General features: G+C 42.7%; 1 protein-coding gene and 1 pseudogene across 1 annotated transcript; both read right to left on the bottom strand.

The window, feature by feature from the left end:
• Positions 1–387: 387 nt before the first annotated feature.
• On the bottom strand, positions 388–654 carry LOC113927461 (annotated as a pseudogene).
• A 20,640-nt stretch (positions 655–21,294) lies between these two features.
• On the bottom strand, positions 21,295–21,621 carry PRR9 (proline rich 9). The gene has a single exon (XM_027569697.1). It carries the CDS (start codon positions 21,619–21,621, stop codon positions 21,295–21,297), a length of 327 nt encoding a protein of 108 aa, XP_027425498.1.

Raw genomic sequence — 21,621 nt, 5'->3', positions numbered from 1 at the left:
CTATTATAAAAGCAGTGCATACTTAGAACATTTGTAAAATATAGATTGCGTCAAAAATAAAAATATTCTGTTGGCCTAAAGTATACTTGTGTTACTTTAGAGAATACAATTCCTTATTTTATTATTATTTACAGTAGGTATTTTATTGTATGCTGCTGTCATATAATAAATATGTAATTTTATATAAATAAATAATAAAATAATTACCCTTGTGAAGTAGAAATTTATGAAAATTCAGAGAGGTAAATGTTAAGGACTGACAAAAGTTTATATGTATGGCACCTGTTATAGGGATAAGCTTTTGTACAGGCTTCAAATTTAGTTCTCCTTTGAACATTCATAGGTTCATTAAAAGTGGTTTAGAAAACAATCCAAAGATTCTTGGCATTACAAAAAGTAACAGGCTTTCTGGGGTCTGAAGAGATTCTTACTTGAAGATTCCCCAGTCAACAGGGAGTCATGTTGAGCCTTCTGCAGACGGAATCATTTCAAGTCTGTAGCTGCCTGGGAAACCTTCACCCAGTGGAGCCTTGCTTCCAGCAGGAGCTGTTGAAGGACTTTCTTCAGAGTGACAGCACTGGAGGAACCAGATATGGCACTCATTAGGGTCAAGCCAGCTTGTGGGTGCCCCGATGGGTTGTGTCTTAGGTCCATGGGGCCAGAATGAGGGGCAGTGCAGCCCATATTTATTATTTTAAAGCCTACTTTTTTTCACTTAACAACATATTTTTATTTTTCTACAGTATGTCTTAATGACTAGTTGTACCTCAGTATAGCGAATCATTTCTCTACTGCTGATTATTTACATTTCCTTTTCCTCTGCTCTTACAAAATTTTTGCGGTAAACACCCTTATACATAAGCTTGTAAATATTGCCAATTGTTTTCTTAGCCTAAATTCCTAGAAGCAGGATCCCTGAATCTCAGCACATTCATCACATTTTATCCACAGGCAAGGACACAGGCTCTAGAGTCTGACCACTTAGGATTGTCATCCAGCTCTGCCACCAGCCAGCTGAATGGCCTTTGAAGGAAGATCTTGCAGGACCAAGTTTCCTCCCTTGTGAATGTGGATATTAACAGTACCTCCTTTATTGAATTGCTATGACACCCAAGTGGCCTAATAGATGGTAAGCCCTTAGATCCTGGCCTGGCCCACAGTGAGTACAAAATTCTTGGCTATCATCATCATTATTATAGTTATGGGTGCCAACATGTCATCCTGAAAGAGTGTCCCAATTTTAACTCCCACAGGCATTGTATGGGAGCATTCATTTCCACACACCTTTGTCAATGCTGGGTATTATGATTCCTCTTATTCCATTGTTTGCCAACCTGATAAGCAAACTTGTTGCTTTTATTTTACTTCTTTGATCACTAGTGATAAACATTTTTTTGATGTCTTATTGATTTATTCATTAGTGAATTTCCTATTCATGATTTTTTTTTGTTTTGGCTAAATTGCTCATCTTTTTCTTTATGGATTTCTTTAATATATTAATAATGGATATTACCTTTTGCTGGTCATGTATGTTGTAAATGTATTTTTCCCAAGGTTTTTTGGTGCTATTTAATTTTGTTTCTACTTGTAGACACAGAAATTGTATTTTTTTTGTTGTTCTTGCTTATTATGCTTGTATACCGAAAAGATTACCATGAGATAAGTTGTATTTTTCCATTTTTTTTAAGATTTTATTTATTTTGAGAGAGAGAGAGAGTGGGTGAGAGAGGGAACACAAGCAGGGGGAGAGGCAGAGGGAGAAGCAGACTCCCCATTGAGCAGGGAGCCTGATGTGGGACTTGATCCCAGGACCCTGGGATCATGATCTGAGTTGAAGGCAGATGCTTAACTGCCTGAGCCATCCAGGCGTCCCTGTATTTTTCCAATTTTTTAAAAATATTTTTTTACTTTTACTTTTTGAATTCAAATGAAATTAATTTGAAATTTTTATAGTTAATTTCCCCACTTTTTTGTTTTATTATTAATTAATTAATTATTATAGACTAAATTATATATTTTGGTTTGTTCCTTGGTTATATCTACTCTTTGCCATTAATCTCTGTCTTTTCCTATGTTTGTATTTTAAATTGTTTGTAGCTTTATAAAATACTTTAATATCTGTTGATACAAGTCCACTTTTCACTAATTTTTTTAAAAATATTTTCTCAGCTATTATCATCTTATTATTTCCATAAATAAACTCTGGAATAATTTGTTACTGCTAAGAAGAAAAATGATTTTGATTAACATTCCATCCATTTTATAAATTAACTTGGGGAGAATTGATATTTTTACTGTTTGTACTTTCCTACCTAGAAACATGGAAGTTATTTCTTATTTAATCAAGGTATTTTAAAATGAATTGTTTCAGATTTACAGAAAAGTTGCAAAGATAGTACAGCATTCCTGTTTACCCTGCACACAGTTTTCCCTACTGTTAAGGCCTTGCATTATTGTAGTACATTTGTCACAACTAATGAACCAATATCAATATATGTTACTAACAACTAATGTCCATACTCAATTTATCCATCTCATTTGTTTACTCCTAATGTCCTTTTTCTGCCCCAGCATCTCATCCAGGATACCACATTAGTCACCATGTCTCCTTGGGCTCTCTAGACTGTGGTAGTTTCTCAGACTTTCCTTGTTTTATATGACCTTGACCACTTTCAGGAGTGCTGGTCAGGTAGAATACTCCTCGGTTTGGGTTTGTCTGTTTTTTTTTTTTTTTTATGATTAGACTAGACATTGTTTTTTAGGTCATGGGAGCTAGAGCAAAAAGGAAAGCAGAATAAGTTACAGAGGTCTTGTTTTCCTCAAAGGAGACTTAAAAAAAAAAAAGTGTCTATCAGTGGGACCTTACAGAAGAGACATCATCACGTGACAAGAAACACCCAGTCTCCGGGAAGAGTGTGGTAACATACAGAAATAGTTTCCATGGCCCCCTTTTGTTAAGACATGCAGAAAATTCTGGGTCAGTAAATAACATTTTGGTTCAAGGAAGGTCACTTTTTGAGCAGCTAGGTTAATACATTTGACTTTTGAGTATCTTATACTGATCTAACTTGTCTCCTAGATAGAACTTAGAGGACAGGAGTGATCAGATAACAACTTCCTCTGACTACCTTTGCAGTGTTAGGAGTAAACTCCGACAGTCAAACTGTCCAGGTTCAAGTCCTGGCTCCACCTCCTCACTAGTGCTCTGACTTTGATATCTCTAAACTGTTGAGTCCTGGTCTCAGATGGAGGAAGCCATAGCCTCTACTGTAGAGAGCTGTGCAGCACTACCATGAGCAGCAATGTGGGTTATGGTCATCAGTAGAATTCTCTTGGGATGAGCCTTCTGGACCCCTGAGGAGGAGATACCCTCTCAGATACACACCTAAAGCACTGGTGACTGTATTTGCACAGGATTTGGAAACCAGAGAAGCAGGGAGCAGGTTTGACAATCTGTTATGAAATCTGAGAAGTCAAACCAGTGCACTGAACCTGCGGGGCAGGAAGCCTGCCTCTGTATGGAGCCAGGCTTTTGGAGCCACCTGCAGGTAAGGCTGAGTTTTCTCTAGGAAGCAGCTTAGGCTCAGCTCTAACCCTTATAGAGGTCTTTCACTGAGTCCCCAGTCTTCTGTCCCACAGCACAGGCAGAATTAATTTGTCCTGAAAAAAAAAAAAAGTTTATGACAGGAATACCTTGGCAAGGTTCCCCTGGTCCTGAGCCAAGTAGCTTCTCTCAGGACCCCTTGGTTTTGAATTAGCTGCAAAATGGCCTCCCACCCTTTCTGGTACAATGTACAAGTCTGTTTCATGGAATTACTGGGTCAACTAAATTTTGGAGAAAATTTGCCAAAGACAGCCATTTTTAGTAATGACCAATTACTATTTCTCCATATTCTCTGGTGGTAATTACAGTCTAGACCCTGGTCCCTTGAGGCCTACCTGAATCATGATGTAGAACTGCATCATGCATCTTCCAACTCTGCCTGGCCTGAAGACATAAGTTCATTACTTCCCAAAGTGCTCTTGCATTATCAGCATAGTTATGAAGGGGATGCTAAAACGTTGTCATACTTACTAATATTTGGAAATGTCCTACACCTAAAATGTTACGGTTATATTGAGATTTGAATGTTTCCAAACATTAAGGACTGAGCACTTACCTGAAACTTATTTAGTGCCTGAGCTCATGGCTGACTTTGACTTTAGAGACTGAATCACATTTGTGTTTTGGGTCCTTGCCTGCACTTGGAGTCAATATATTCATTCTTTGATGTTCAGAACTTTATGAGCTGGACAAGAGTTTGGGGACATACCTTCATCTTGTAAACCAAAACACTGAGGACACAGGTGATTTCCACAAAGCTCATAAGTACCAGGAATTTGAGGTCAAGCTGAAGGGTTCCAGGTCTTTTTTCTTTTTTTTAACTCACAGCTCAATTATCTCTACTTTCTTGAATTAACTTCCTCACCTACATGGGCAGAGTTGCTCACTTGGCCATCTTTAAGGCTAGGCATTTTTCTAACATTGTATTTCTTTCATCATATTGTGTTTTCTTTTCTTTGTTTCTGTGTTTGCTTCTCCCAGTAGACTTTGAGCCCCTTGAAGACAGCGACTTTGTCTTATTCTTCTCTGAATTCCTAGGGTCTGGCTCAGTGCCAGCCATAGCAGGTTCCCATAAGATGTGTATTGAACGAATGAACAGGCCAATGGAGACACCATGCCAGTTTCATGAGCAATGTTCATATTTAGTTGTCAGGCATTCTTTATGCCAGGGATTTGTCACTAGTCTACAGTGTGGAGCTAGAGACCAGCCTTCTTATCTTGGGACCTTACACCTGGGTGCTCTGGCTAGGTCCCCCATTGTTTCATATATGTGTGGGTGATTTCCCACTCCAGGGTTCCTCCTGACTCCTGCTTAGAGCCATTGGATGTGTCTAGAGGGCATCTAGTACAGTCTGTTATTTTCACAGGTAAGGGGGCTCAACATGCTTTATATATTTATATACCTGGCTCTTGTCCACCCCAGAGCTGGAACAGAGGGCAGCAAATGAGACTGATGATTTGATTCCAGATGAAGCTGAAACAGAATAATTTTTTTATACAGTTGAGTCCATGGGTGGAATAGCTAATGAGACTCATCCACTTTTAGCTTTCGAAACATCTTGATCTATGGGCACCAAGGTGGATTTGTCACCTGGATATTCCAGTAGAAGCTATGATAATTATCAGCTGGTCCTCCTTTTTGCTGCCTCACATCTGGCCCTTTCCACAGCCTGCCAAAACTCACCTTGCACAACTGTCCTCTTCTTTCAAATATACACAAGGCTACTCATTCTATGAGTCAGCTCTGCTGGGCTGTGTCATCAGTCAAGTGGATGTGGCCTTGGGGGTGTCACTTGGGGTCTGGAGAGCTGGGGGCAGGGTGGGAAACTGGAGCATGGTGGCCCTGATGAGGGCTTTACCAGGGGTGTGTGAACATGGGACGGGCCACATTTACAGTTATGTGATACCAGCCCCTGTTCTTGACCCCCTTTTAACCTCTGATACAAAAATTCTTGAATTTAAGATTGGGTCAAGGTAAACGTAGGTGATGGTGTTGGTGGTAGGTATATTAAGCTGCAATGATAGACAGACTGGGAGTGTCAGAATCAATGTTTTGGCCCAGCCTGGGTTAGACCTCAGCTGAGTGTTCAGTATATGGGTGGGAAAATCCTTGCCATATTTTAGACTGACCTCTTTAACACATGAATAGTTTAGTCAAGTTTGTGTGTGTTTCATTTGTTTTTTATACCATATCTTCTTTGTCTTTTTTTAAAAGATTTTATTTATTTATTTGAGAGAGAAAAAATGAGAGACATAGAACATGAGAAGCAGACTCCCTGCTGAGCAGGGAGCCCAATGCGGGACTCGATCCTGGGACTCTAGGATCATTACCTGAGCTGAAGGCAGTCGCTTAACCAACTGAGCCACCCAGGCGCCCCTTCTTTGTCTTTTTTTTTTAAAGATTTTATTTATTTATTTGAGAGAGCGAGAGAGCAAGAGAGCGAGAGAGAGAGAGCATGAGTGGGGTGGAGGAGCAGAGGGAGAAGCAGACTCCCTGCTGAGCAGGGAGCATGATGTGTAGCTCTATCCCAGGATCCCGGGATCATAATCTGAGCCCAATTCACCCAGGTGCCCTTATCTTTTTTTTTAAATAAACACTTCTATTTTTCTAATTTTTTAAAAGTAAGCTCTATGCCCATGGTGGGGCTCAAACGCATAACACTGAGATCGAGTCACATGCTCTACTGACTGAGTCAACCAGGTGCCCCTATACCATGTTTTCTTAAATACCGAAGTCTGGAAAGGGTGAGGATGGAGGTGCATGAGATGGGTACTCTCAAACTTTGTAGTGTCATTAGCATGTGGGGTCTTTTGAGGCCAGGGGCTTTTCCTTGCCCCTCAAACTGGGGGTGGCCTTAAGGCCAAGACTGTGTCTCCCTGGAGGCTCCAGAGGGTAGGATTGGGGTCTCCCTGAGGTTAGCTGTGTCCCATCTTCAAACTGGGGGTCTCTGTTGGTAAGGGCTGGATCATCTGATGGGATGATCCCTATAACACCAAATGGAATCTATGGACATGCCTCAGGCCTTTGACTGAGGCCCCTATGATGGACAAAAATAGTAGAGGTGCACTACCAAAAGACAGAACTGTTAGTTTCCTTCTGCCTCTGTGGCTACATGGCTTGTGTTTCAGGCTCAGGCAATAGACAAAGGGCAAGAGGGCAGACATGGTGCCAGCACCCAGAGTAACCTGTACTGGCTCTGGAGGAGGACCAGCTCTGTATGTGTGTGTCTTTTGTACTCATGTGCATGCACATGTGTTATGTACATGTGTACATGTGTGTGATGTGGTGTGTGCCCACAGAGGGCATGTGTCTGTGTTTATTTACATGTGTTGTAGCATATGGTGCATAGAGGTGCAGTGTGTAAACCTCATGGGTGTCTGAGGCTCTAGAGGGTAAAGAGAAAGAGGTGCTCCTTCTTCCAGGAGGACATGGTAGGGACAGAGAGGTGGGGATGAGTAGGGTGAACTTCATGGTGCAGCTCCATGTGGAATCTGACAATGGCCTGAAGCACATTCACTATTTGGACCTGATTTAGCCTCTGTGGTGTCAAAAGCTCAGGTGGGGCTGTCTTTGTAACTGGGGTGCAGTGTTCATGTGAGTTCCAGGTCCACCCATGGAAGCCCTATAAATGGAGCCCAGGCTTCAGGGTTGGCTTCTCCCCTGGTTTTGGGAAGTGGCTACTCAGCCATGCTTCTGCCCATTAGCCCGTCCACACCCGACATCCACAGCCACACATCTTTCATTAAAGCCTCTTATGTCCCAGGGTAGCTCTGGTCTGAGATTTTCTTTGAACAACAAACTAATCCAACTGAATCCAGAGATCCTGTGTTTAACATCACTACGTGCCAGTCCCCAAGCAGAACTTTGGGATGAAGGGAAGAAAATGATATGTTCTGTTTTCTGGGGGCTTGCTGCTAGCCGAGTGGAGAAGACTACCATGCCCACAAACCATTACATCCAGTGGTGTCACCTCCAAGGGATGGCTTTTGTGTGAATAGATGCAAATGGGGACATAAAGTAGTTACCTGCTGTCAGAAGAAGAGGCTCTGCTGGAAAGCCCCACAGAGGATGTAACACTCAGACCAAGACTTAGGTGTTTGCCTGGCAAATAAGTGGAGAAAAGACCATTCCCAGCAGAGGGAAGAATATATGTAAAGTCTGATATATTTTGACAACTTCCAATGGTTTGGAGCAGTTATGGTTGCCAGGTACTGCCTACTTGATGAGTCTTTCATACTTTCTATTTCCTACACTCCCTTGCCCCTAATCTCAGCCCATGACTGTGGACCACAAAGTGGGCTTCATTAAGAAAACAGAAGCCTTCAGTTGGGAACCCTCTTTTCTGCCCCCCACCAAATCAATCAGACTACCTGCATTTTTGCCTCTTTTCCTCATCTTCTCTACAACAGAACATGTTCTCCTCCTTTCTCCACATGGGCCCTTCTATTCACACATACTTATTAATACTCACTGTGTACTTGCTCCTGTTTTGATGGTATGAATATAGTCATGAACAACACTGACAAATCCATGCCCTCTGGGAGCTCATATTGAAATGGGAAAAATCACAGTAAACATCCAAACAAAAAACTCTTATCTGGCCAACAGACCCATGAAAAGATGCTCAACATGACTCATCATCAGGGAAATGCAAATCAGAACCACAATGAGATATCACCTCACACCTGTCAAAATGGCTAGAGTCAAATATACAAGAAACAACAAGTGTTGGCAAGGATGTGGCAAAAAAAAAAAAGGAATCCTTGTGCACTGTTGATAGGAATGTAAATTGGTGCAGCCATTGTGGAGAACAGGATTAAAAAATTAAAAACAAAACTACCATATAATCCACTAATTCCACTACTGGGTATTTATCAAAGAAAACAAAAACACTAATTCAAAAAGGCATACATACCACTGTGGTTATTTTAATATTATTTACATAAATACAAATGGAAGCAACCCAAGTGTCCATCCATAGATGAAAGGGTAAAGAAGATATGGTAAATATATCCAATGGAATATAACTCAGCCATAAAAAAGAGGTCTTGCCATTTGCAACAACATAGATGGAGCTACAGAGTATAATGCTAAGTGAAATAAGTCAGTCAGAGAAAGACAAATGCTATATGATTTCACTTATATGTGGAATTTGAGAAATAAAACAAATGAACAAGCAAAAAAGAGACAAACAAAAAAACAGACTCAAATACAGAGAACAAACTAGTGGTTGCCTGAGGGGAGGCGAGTGGAGAGATAGAAAAAAATTATTATCAATATTGTTATTATTTTAGGGAGGTTCTAAGAAGAAAATAATAAACTCAATACATAGCAAAAAGAATGCTGATGGTAATAATGGTGATGGTCGCATGTGTGTGCATGTGTGTGTGTGTGTGTGTCTGCGGGTAGCTGGGAGGAATGTAGGACCTTTCTCAAGAATTAGTATGAGCTGAGACCTAAACAGTGAGGCTGTCAGGTCTCTTATTTAAGAACCTCAGTCTTCAGTTTCCCCCTTCTTCTCTATTCTCAGTCATCCCCCCTCTCCTGGATCATTTCTTGGTTATCAGTTATCCCGAGAAAAACCAAACAACTAAAGTGTCCTTGACTCCTATTTTCCCTCCAGCTATATCCCCCTTTCTGTGTTCGCATTCACAGCCAAGCACCTTGAAAGAACAGTCCACACTGACCATCCTTGCCTCAGCACCTTCCTTTCATTCCTTAGACCCCTGCCACCTATTCTATTCTGGCTTCTCTGCTGCCACTATTGTCAAGGGTACCAGTGACCTCTGTGATGTTTGAATCAACTGATTCTCCTTGCTTTCTAAGACTCCTCTCTTCTCCTGTCTCCTGAGACCCCACTCACCTTCACTGTTTGCTTCTTATCAGCCAGCTGGCTGTGCAGGCTTCCCCTCTACTGTCCAAACTTGACCATGCAGTGTCCCCTGCTCTTCTCCATGGGTGATCTCAGCCACTCTCATGTCTTTAAATACCGTCAATGTGATGATGACTCTCAAATTTTATTTCTGCCCTAAATATCTTTGAACTTGAGACTTATGTTTTCAAATATTTCCTACTCTTCACCTCTCTGTAAATGTCCCAACAATGACTCAAGACAGAAACGTGGGAGTACTTCTGCATTTTTCCCTATCCTTCATGCCACACATTGAATCCACCTGTTAACTTCTCCTGCAAGACACTTCCCAGACCCATCCTCTTCTGTCTCCACTGCTGCCATCCATCATCTTTTCTCATAACTACATGTCCTTTCGTGCATTGTCTATCATCCTTTATCTACTTTGTGGATTGAATCATCTTTTGAGGTCTTGAATCAAATCAAATGCTACTTCTCTGCTTAAAACCCTTCAGGGTCTTCCTGTCACCAGCTGGACCCCAAGACCTGACACTTATTGCCCACCTGCTTATACTCACTAACCTTTGTCTTACATTTTTCCTTAAACTCTTCTTTCCAGCTTACATCAACTCAGGCAAATGAAATCCCAAAACACCCCTCAGGTGATGGTGACTGCCCTGACAAGACCTCCTGCTGGCCCAGACCACCCAGACGTTTTGAGCTAAATGTCCAACTCATGCCTGCACTGATGGACCATAGAGTGACCTCTGGAATGATCTACCATTACCTTTATCTCATTAATACTAAAATCTCTGCCCAAGGAGGAGCCCCAGCCTCATTTACGGAATATATGATGTGTGCATAGGCATGTTTACTTAAGCCACATATGTCACCTTCTGCCCACCTCTACTCACAATGACAAGGCTTTCCTATCAAAATATTCATCCTAACCTTAAACAGAAGGAACCCATCCACCCTCTCTTGGGGAGTCAAGGTTTTGGAAGCCATTTCCTGTGATCTCCTTATTTGCTGCAAATAAAGTTTTCTTTATGTGACAACTTGCCTGGTGCACTTTCTGTGATTCACCAAGGAATGAACTCATGTTGGTTTGGTTCCATTCCCATTGCACACTGAATAAAATCGAACATCGTATACACGTTGTTTGAGGTATAGTGGGACACACAGGTAGGTGCATGCTTATTTGTATAAACAAGTATATACATATGCATGTACATATTCACCCTGGCAATGATGTCCCCACACCAAGATAACCTTATTGTTGTGGGGTCTGGGACCCATCAGTGTCTGACATACCCAAAACAAAGTATAGTGCCTGGCATGTAATTGGTGTCCAAAAATATTTGTTGAATAATAGATTAAAGAAGGAAGTTTATTTGATATCAGACTGAGCTTTACTGAATGGGAAGAGATTATAAATGTTAGCTTCAGCTTTGGAAGGTAATATGGAAGACATCTATTTTAAGTATAATATAGACTCTGGAACTAGGCAATCTGGATTTGAAGCTCTGCTTTCTCAGGTATTATCTCTGAGACCCTAAGTAAGTTACTTAACTTCTCTGAGCCTTAGTTTCTTGTCTATAAAATAGTGATAGTAAGATGACCTATTTCTTTTGGTCTTTAAAAGGGTTGTAATAGTTAATGTATATTAAGTGCTTAGAAAATTTCTGCCACATATTATTTGCCAGTATTACAATTTTCTGTCTATCAATCTATCATCTATCTATCTATCTATCTATCTATCTATCTATCTATCTATCTATCATCTATCTATCTATCTACCTATCACCTCTGCTTTCTACTTGGTATAGAAATGAGCGCAATGTTCCTGGCAAGTAGTTTTGCCAATTCTAGTGATTGGGGGAAGTTCTTCCAGAAATTTTGAGCTACTTCTAACAGAATTTAAAACTATTTTATCAGATTGCCCCCTTCATTAGCATGTAACACTATCTTAATGTGACTCTGCTAATCCTAACTCTGTACTAATTGTAATTAAAGGATGATTCTGGATCCCAGTTCCAATGTGGTAGAGGTTCTCCCACACTAACAAGCAATTCTCACACACCAGCTGGATGTCTTAACAATTCAACTCAATTCTGACACCATGTACCTGAAGGTGATAGCATCAGATTTCGTTGGTTAAGGGCTCAGTCCCCCAGGACTGTTGTGTCCCCCTCCCTACACCCACCCCAGATGCCAGCAGCTAGTCCAGGTTGTCACCTGTACTTCTGACCAGTCATAAATCAAAAGTTCCCATAATCGCTTCCTTTGGTTTGATTAATTTGGGAGAATGGCTTACAGAGTCAGAGAAGCATTGTAGTTACTAGATTACTGGTTTATTATAAAAGGATGTAACTCAGAAACAGCCAGATGGAAGGGATGTATAGGGAGCTGGGAGGCTCCATGCCCTGTCCAGGTGATACTCTCCCTACATACGAGCTCACCAGCCTGGGGACTTTCTGAACTCTGTCTTTTTAAGTTTCACAGAAGCCTCATTATATTAGCATGATTGAATAAATCATTCACTATGGTGATTCAGCTTTTAGCTCTACTCCCCTTCCTGGACGGAGCTCAGTGAGGTAGGATTGAGAGTTCCAACACTCTAATTACAGGTTTGGTTCCTCCGGCAACCAGCCCCATTCTTAGATGCAGTCCGAAAGTCATGTGTCAGTAACACAACAAAAGACATCGTTATTATCTTTCTTACTCAGGAAGTGCCAAGGGTTTTAAAAGTTTTGTGTAAGAGACATTGAAGACCAAATATATATTTCTTATTATAAATTATAATATCACAGTAATAATCAATAATCCCTCATATTTAGCATTTACAATGTGCTTTCACAAATATCTTGTTTGATCTTGAGGATAGCCCTGTAGGAGAAGGGTGGGTAAGTGGTCAGCATTTCAGTTTCACAGATGCAGAATCTAGACCAGAAGATTTGCCCAGGGTCGTGGAGCTGCTAAATAACCCAGAACACCGCTACAAAAAGTCTCCAGAGGGAGCTGCTGATCCACTGAGGGGGCATAAAACCATCCACTGGGACCAGGAGCAAAATATTTGGATGTTCTTCTGTGTTTATTTTATCCCTTAAAATTGTCTATATTTTGTGTTTGCTTATAATTTATATGTTCCAATGATAGTATGTATCTATTTCTTGTAAATAATATATATTTATTATATGATGAACTCAGGATTTTAAACTTTTTATTAAAGTATACATTCAGAAAAGTATAAATGAATTTTTTTTAAAGATTTTATTTATTTATTCATGAGAGACAGAGAGAGAGAGGCAGAGGGAGAAGCAGGCTCCCAAGGAGCAGGGAGCCCGATGCGGGACTCGATCCCAGGACCCTGGGATCATGACCTGAGCTGAAGGCAGACGCTTAACCATCTGAGCCACCCAAGCGCCCAGTATAAATGGATTTTAAGTGCACAGCTCAACAAATTTTCACAGATAGCACAACCAGGTAAGCAGCCCTCAGATTAAGAAATAGAATATTAGAAGGGACACACAAACCTCCTTCCTGCCGCCTTCCAGTTACCACCATCCTGCCCTCAATTCAAGTATAACTACTATCCTGACCCCTACAACACAGGTTTGCTTTGCTAGTTTCTATAGGTTATATAAATGATATAAAAAGAGTATGCTTTATCTGAACCATGAAATTGTCAATATTCAACAGTTTTTGATCTCCATAAAGGCAACTTCACAAGGTTCATCCTAGTGCACTTTGTGTGTCTATTTCCTCTCCTCTACTTAATTTATATCTGTGAGATTCAATCATACTGCTGTGTGTAGTTGTATATCATTCATACACATTGTAACTAAATTCATTCCTTAGTGAGTCAGAAACGGCACCAGGTTGAGTTGTAGCACAAAGAAAACTTTTATTTGCAGCAAATAAGGAGATCACAAGAAATGGCTTCTGACGAGGGAGCAGAAGGCTAGCTGAAGACAAACCATAACCTGACACCCAGCAAACCTCCCCCCATCCCGCTCCTGGGTAGGATATGTGTGACAGTCTTCCAGGAAACTCCCAACTATCTTAATGTTAATGCTTTGCTAGAGGAAAAAAATAACCTTAACAATGGCAAGGCCTCCTGTATCCTGTGATTCTTCTTTAACATATGAAAGTTCTTTTGAAAACCTCCCTTTCTCCTTACTTCCCCTAACCCCATAGTATATAATCAACTGTTCCTCACAAGCTCAGTGCAGCTCTTTCTGCCCATGGGTCCTGTCCCTGTGCTTTTAAAAAAACACCTTTTTGCACCAAAGATGTCTCAAGAATTCTTTCTTGGCCGTCGGCTCCAGACCCCAGCAACACTGCTCCAAAACCACATTGATTACCAAATTGTTTTCCAAAGTGGTTGCACCAATTTGCACTCCCACAACCTCACCAACCTAATTCTAGCCATGCCAGTGGGTTGCGGTGTTCCACTGAAGTTTTAATTTGTATTTCTCTGATGAATAATGAGGCTGAACACCTTCTTCATATATTTATAGGTCATACACAAGTATATTTTTGTTATCAGGGAGTGCAACATAAAGAGTTTCAAGGCTCTGGAAGACTAGGATATTTTCCTGAATAGTTTGGACTACTTTTTCCTCAGACCACTGTAGAGGAAGAAGTTCCCATTTCCAGTGCTGTGACAGGGAAAGGGGGCAGGAAGCAAACTGAGAGAGGAGATGAAGACTTCCCACTTATCTTTGCTAGGGTCTGCCCCGGGTTTGAGTAAAAGCTTGTTCTGTATCTGACACCCAGCTTTCTACCCTGATGTGGCATGTTCTTGGTCCTAGGACTCTGGGACAAATGTCCCTTCAGTGACTGGCTGGCAAAAGCTGTTTTCACCATATTCAGAGCAACATACAAGTGATTCAAGTGCAAGAGTAGAGGGGACTTACAAGTGATAAAGGAAATTTTCAACTTTCGACATTTGTGGGCCTTATTCCTGGGTTCCCAGGGAAGTTATACTTCCATGTTTACCAAGATCAAAATGACTTGGCAAAATCTCAAAGCATGGGCTCTATTTTGCCCCAATCACACATTGTACATCCTCATAATTAAAAAAAAAATAACCAACAAGGAGCATTCCAAAAAAAGATAGGAAAAACCAAAAAAACCTCCCTGGTTCCTATCAGATTAAAGCCATGGTCTTGCACATACTAAAAACATAATATAACATCTGTAGCTTTCTGGAATGTCCTCTGTCATGATGATTTGTGACTATGTAAAAAACCTGAAGCGGGAAAGCGAGGTTCTTGTCTCATGGAGTGGAAGAATGAATCTTGATGACAAAAGAGAGTGAGTAAAGTGATAGAGTTTTATTAAGCGAGGATACAGAAAAATCTCTCAGTAGTGAGATGGGTCCCCACAGGGCTGCCACTGAGGGCTTATAAGTTTGGTCTTTTATTGAAGGCTGGCCAGGGAACTTCGATCCTTTTAACATCTCTACTGTCAGCACCACTGAGTAAGGATTAGTGATAACACCTTTAATGGCTTACACCCTTTTTAGGGTCTGGTAATTCTTTTTTGGTCACAAGTAGCTGTTATAACGAGACCCTACCTCTCACACTTAAAGCAGGGTGGTCAGGTTCCTTCTCTTCTCTCTGGTTTCCTTCTACCTCCTCATTTTTGGGACTTCTGTGAGCCTGATCCTGTAGTCCTACTCTCCTCACCTTGCCCCACCTGTCCCTTACTCAAAGCTTATATAACCTTATACCAAATATTCCTTCCCTGGAGCACTCTTCTTTATGAAGATTGCGTATCCTGGGCAGCTGTCCTAACTAGGGCTCAAATAAAACTCTTTTCTCTTTAAAATTGTAGAAAAGGTTTGTTCAATTTGTGTTGATGCAAGATTTAAAAAAAATCTAGTCCAAACTTCGTATTTACCTTGGCTAGTCATTTGGCCTCTTCTTGCACATTTTTAGTGATGGGGAACTCACTACGGTACAAGCAGCCCATTTCACTGCTCGGCCATTTGATTCCTGTTATGACCTATCTTTCTGTATCCTAAACTCATGGATACATGCTCTTCCCTCTGGAGTCACATTGCAAAGGTTTAAAGACCTTTACCTTGTAAATCTTTCTCATCTCTGGATGAAATGCTCCCATCTTTCAGTCACCACCTACACAACATGGTGCCCGGAGGCCTTGCCCTTTTTCTCACATTCATTTGAATGGACTAAAGTTGGTCAGTGTCCACCTTCAAATGTAGTGTGTCTGGAGTGATATTCCAGAGGCCACTGCCTGCAGAGCTTCCTTGCAGTTGCTTATCACTCCGCTAATACTTGTCCCTGATCCCCAATCCCTACATGGCTGGCTCCTCTGGGTCCTTCATGATTACACTCAAATGTCACCTGTTCAGAGTGGCTTTTCCCAACTAAAGAGCACCGCTCCTCACCAGAGTATCTTGTCTCCCTGTTTTATTTCCTACATTTTCTTATTTATGCATTTGCTTAGGTGCTTTTTGTCTGTCTCCTCCAATTCATGTAGGCTCTGGGAGGCAGGAACTCTATGCATCTAGTTCACTCCTGTATCTTCAGTGCTTGCAACAGTAACAGTGCTTGGTACCTACAAGAATCTCAGTAAGTTTTTTTTTTTTTTTTAAGGGAAGATCATAAGTGATGAGTCTAGGTTTTAATCCCCACAGTCTGATTCCTGAGTTTATGCCTATTTCCCCCACCCCGTAAGTTATTTAACTTTGTCTTGCTCATTAAGCCTTCCTCCTATTCTATTAGATGCTACATGTCTGCTCTTGCCTCCACCAGCACCTAGCATTGGCCAGCTCCATATGTGGTCCTCTCTGACATACAGCCAGGCTAGGAGTGCCTCTGTGGCCAGTAGATGGTGCTGTTGAAAAAAGAAAAGCAGTTCCCAGGGCTTTTGAAGGAAGACTAGTTGGTACCAGATAGGTTGAGTGTGGGAGAGGCAGAGCCCTGCCAGCCCACCCCTTCTTCTTCCAACCACCTCTAGGTGAGAGGCAAATGTCCATGGGAGAGAAGGAAGAGCAGGAATGGGTAAGTTCAGGCCTGCTGCCCACTGGCCAAGACATCTTGAGGTTAATGATGGAGTGGGAGGACGTGGGGATATCCCCCACTATACTACTTCTCTGGCTGAGGACCTGACAGTTTTTGCTTACACAGGGTTAGTCTGGGGACCTGCCCGTTGATCTAGTGTCCCTCACCCAACACATACACATACGCACACCCAGAATGGGGCTATGGAGGAGGGCAGGCAGTGGCACTAAGCCTTCTGGGTACACAGTTTTTCAGAAAGTTCTGCCCATTCCAACCTTGGGTTGTGAATTCCTCCAGCATACAGTCTCATCTGCTTTCCCTCTGTGTTCCCATAGCACCAAACATCAAGTCCTATACATGCAGGTACACAGTCAGGGTGACCAACTTGTCTTGGTTTTCTGGGGACTAACCCAATTTTAACACCAAAAGTCCTGCATGCTGGACACCCCCTCAGTCCCAGGCAAACCAGGATGGTTGGTCACCCTATCAATAAAAGAAGCCCCTTTTGTTTCTGCCTCAGAGGTCATGCTGGTTGGCTGACTCTGAGAGTACCTAAGACTTCAGTGTCGTCGGCCGCATGAAGACAGGCAAAGAGCACAGCAAGGCCCAAGGGCTGACATCTAGGGCTCATATGTCAACAGGAGATACAGATAATTACACACAAGGTAGCTGCAAGGGGGAAACAGACCCCTCAGAACCTGTGTAGGTGCACCTGCTGGCTCTTTGACATGGAAGATTTCTGGGAGGAGGTGAGTTTTAAACCCATGGGCTGATAGACACAAGCAGAGGGAGAATCCTGAGTGAGAGGGAAAGAGGCAGGTACAGGTGGAAAGGAGGCTATGATGGGTTATCAGAGCACAGGTACATGGAACAGATGGACCACTCTGGTCCAGGAGAGAAAAGAGGTCCTGAAGGCAAAGAAGCAAGGAATAAAGGGAAGAGAGGTGTTCTAAACCTGGACTGGGAAGATTGGATTTGGAAGTTGGTAAGGAGTTACTGTAAGGTGCCACTCAGGGATGAAGTGTTTGGGACCCCAAAAACATACTAAGAAAACACCTAAATTTGGGGGAGCCACTTCCCATCACTTACCTCTTCCTTTCCTTTAGTCTCAAGCCATAAGTAATTTTCTGTCTTCTGACCTCAGGGTCTGGCCTTCTGAGTCTTGCTGTCCTATTAGGCTCCTCTGCCCCTGGGTCCCAATTTTGCCTGGGAGACCTAGATGAGCTAGTTGAGTCTTAGTGCCAGACAGGTTGGAAAGAGGCTTAGCGCTTACACTTACTATCACTCCCTAGTTGCATTCCTCCAGTTCATGGGAATGTGGCACGTCCAGGGGAAGTTCCTGTCACCAGCAAGCAGATCTCATCATAAGAAAGTTCTTAAACTGAACCAAATTGGTAACTTCTATCTATCAGTCCCAACTGTGTCCTTTGGAACCTCACAGAAATCCAATCCCTCCCTCACAAAAGCACTTAAAGTATTGAGAAGAGCTATCCTGCTCCCTTGGGTATTTTCTTTCCTAGTCTAAATAAATTTCAACAGTTTCTAATATGAAAGTCTTCAGGCCATTGTGCTATCAACATGGGTGCCTTCCACCAGGGTCTCCAGAGCCTGGTGTGGTGCCTTGCACAGAGCAGGTTCTCCATAAATGTCTGTTTTCTTGACACATTTCCTCTTGACACGTGGAGCCCAGAGGCACACTCTTGTCACATATTGAGTTAACTGTGTCAAAACTGAGATCAAATCAAGTTAAGAGAAAAGAACAAAAGAATAGTTCACAAAACTGGAAGATTTCAAGCTGAAAGTGGCAATAAGCTCACAGAATGAGGGTTACAGCTCAGTTGATAAATTATGAATACATTGATCTCTATTAATGATTAACCACTAGATGCCTACATTCCTTTTAGGGGAACAGTGTTGCATAAATTACTTGTTTGTAGCCGATAGGCTCAGGAAACTGTGAGGTCATGCTGACGTGAAGAAAGCTTAAGTTCACTTATGGTCAGAGCCCACATTTTGGGGAAGTCAGGATAGTTGTAAATTTCAGTTATGCAGCTATGGGTGTTTGGTCTAGGAGTATATTCAAACTATGGGCTCCAGTTTTGTTTTTTCCTTAGGGATTGTCAACTAGAATTTCTAAATCCAGACTCCTCTTGGTAATGTCCCTATCCCTTTTTCTGAAAGGCTTGATCTTAACTGTTCCATGTCCTAGGCCCATGTCATTAGGGCCCTGATTCCCTCAGCAACAGTGTGGGCAGGGCTTGGGTCAGAGCTCTGTGAGCACGAGGAAGGTGTGGTCGTTCTCATGGCAGAGTTTGATGAAGGCCTTCTGGCTCCTTGACGTCTGTTCCTTCATCTACAATCTGTAGGTGTGTCTCCTTCCCATCTCCTGAGGCCTCCCCTATAATCAGCAGGCTGTCCTTTCTCTGATGTTGCTAGACTCTCTCTGCTTGTCTGCCCAGCAGTTCTGCTCAGCGTCTGAGTGTCCCATCTTGGACTCCAATCTGTGCACGCCTTTAGTGCTGGAGAACAAAGACATTTCTTGGGCTTGAGCCAGGCTGGGGAAGTGTCATGACCTCCGTCAGCCCAGTTAAAAGCTCTACTGCTAGGAGGGCTCTCTGGAGCCTCTTTGCAGGTTGTGGCCCCGGGGGAGTATGAGTTTATTCCAAAGTTAGAAATTGGAAGAGATAACTTATTCCAACTAAGCAGGGAGGCAAAAGAACTGTGATTCAGGCACCTGGAGCTGTTCAGGGACTTGGGATGTCCAGGTTTTGGAGAGGTCCCCTAGGCACATGTGGCCTGTGGAAAGAAGCTCTCTAGCTCTGTGTAGGGATGCTGCCTGCTTGTTCACCACTGTCTCTCCAGCATCTGGCACAGCACTTGGCATTTGGTAGGTGGATGAATGAATGATGTGAAGACAGCTCAGGAAATCTTTCCTGTGTGCCACAGGCACTTCCTCATGCAAGTAAGAACTCTGTTCTGGAGTCAAGAGGGACTCCAGTTAGAATCTTGACTTCACCACTTACTTGTTTTGTGAGGCCAGACCAGTTCCCTAATAAACATAAAGGGGCAACACATGGACCCCTTGAGCTGCTGCCAGGATTTCCTCAGAGAATATGCATAGAGCTTGGGGCCCATGTTTGCCATTTGCAGAGTCAGTGAGTTCTCAGGGCTTCAGGTCGTTGCTTGAAATCTTCCCCCAAGTTGCCGCCTGTCCCCTCCTCTCTTGCCTTAGAAAATCTCTAAGATTAAGAGACTTGGGTGACTCCAGTGCTGCAAGGCTCTCAGGTCAGCCAAGCAGCTCTCCATTGGGCATACCCATATGGTCTGACTCAGAAAGGGGGCCCAGGGGAGTGAATGAGGGGCCACTTTAGCTCTTAGGAGGCCAGCCCTTAACGTAAGGTCCAGATCAGACCTCAGGGCACCACTGAGGAAGAAGCTACGTGTTCTTTCATGTTAGTAAGTCTTGCTTCTGCTGGACCCTTTCAGTGAGAGGAAGTGGGGCAACATGGTGCAAGGAGGTGACCCAGGCTGACTGGCTTTCCTGAAATCTGGGATGGCAGGACAATTTTGGTCCTTGAGTCTATTTATCTCAGAAGCATTTTTAGTTGCTCCTTCTGACAGGGATACTATGCTTGTAAGATATCATGGATTCATTGGGGACCCCTTCTACCATACAACTCTCCTCCTCCCCATTTGAGCCCTTTCCTCCAAAAGCAAGGATCAGAGAGGAAAGAAACCATACTGGCAAGAATTTGGATATGAAGTTCTGAGTGTGGGCAGTTCCCAGGTCCTGATGGATTCTCCCAGGTGAGAAATGTGTGTATAGGTGAGCCCATGATGCATTGTGGGTGGGGGTGGAATAATCCAGGTGACCTTCCAGGAGGCCTCTGTCAACTTTGCTATTCTATGCACCTGTGAGGTCTGTTTTTCATTCCTACTCCAGCTTGTCCAAAAAAAAGGGAAACGTAATCATCACAGGGATGGACTATGGTTGGGCAGTGGGGAAGAAAGAGCACACATCAAGTCAGACATCAACCTTGGAATCAGCTTTATTCTGTATTTACCTTCACCAGGGAGAAGAAAGCAATGAAGCTGGAGAGCAGACTAGCCTGCACCCCACAGACATAAATCACGTCTCTAAAGAATGTATGTGAAATTATAGGGCCCAAGCAGACCAGCCATCAAGCACAAAGATCAACCAGGACCCCAGACATCCCATCTCATTTGTCCTTATTGGCTGTTTGGATTCAATCATTTATATACTTTTGTTTCATTTATCTAAAAGCACAACTAACATTCCAATATCCAATCATTTGCTGTTCCTTTTTAGGATGCATAGACAAAGCAACCCAATTTTTTATTTCCATAACACCACCAACTTCTTCTCGGTATCCATGATGGTGGTGGTGGTGATCAGAGCAATGTCCATCAAAAGTCAGCATGTTTTGAGGTTCGAGGGAGAGGCTGAAGCTCTGAATGATGAATGGAAGCATCCTTGGCTGTTATACACTCAGGGCTGGATGAGTTCGTGCCCCATGGGAGCTGAACAACTGCACTATTCTTACAGTTGAAACCTTCTACTAGACTGCTGAGAACAATAATTATTCACAGAGATTGATGAAACACAGAGAGAAATGCCTTCAGAGACAACAGACCCAGTCCTGGAATACTGAAGAAGCCAGGAAGCAAGAACAGGTGCACACAGAGGTACCCACAGGTGAATGTTACCATAGCACGGGCTTGGGTTAGGTTTTCATCTGTTGGCCATCTTCTTCTTGACCCCAGATGGCATTATGAGATGCTACTTTCCCTTGCCAGGGGGTAAGCACTTCTCCTGGACTTTTTGTGGACAAACTTCCACACATTTTTTCTGAGATAGCTCCTGACATGACTCCACACACTGAGGTGGGCATTGGTCTTGGCCTTGCTGTGGGCAACTCTCTTGGCTCAACTCCTGGCACTGAGGAAGACATACCTCCTGAACTTGCACTGGGCACTTCTCTTGGCAGGGGTCCTGGCATGGGGGGAGGCACACCTCCTCAGCCTTTGCCTGGCACTGCTCTTGGGCCTTTTGAAGACATGGAGGAGGCACACATGGCTGCTTGCACTGCTGATCATTAAAGGACAT

This window comes from Zalophus californianus, chromosome 4 (assembly GCF_009762305.2).
Source record: "Zalophus californianus isolate mZalCal1 chromosome 4, mZalCal1.pri.v2, whole genome shotgun sequence".
Classification (NCBI taxonomy): Eukaryota; Metazoa; Chordata; class Mammalia; order Carnivora; family Otariidae; genus Zalophus; species Zalophus californianus.
This window is presented reverse-complemented; position numbering and strand designations above follow the sequence as displayed.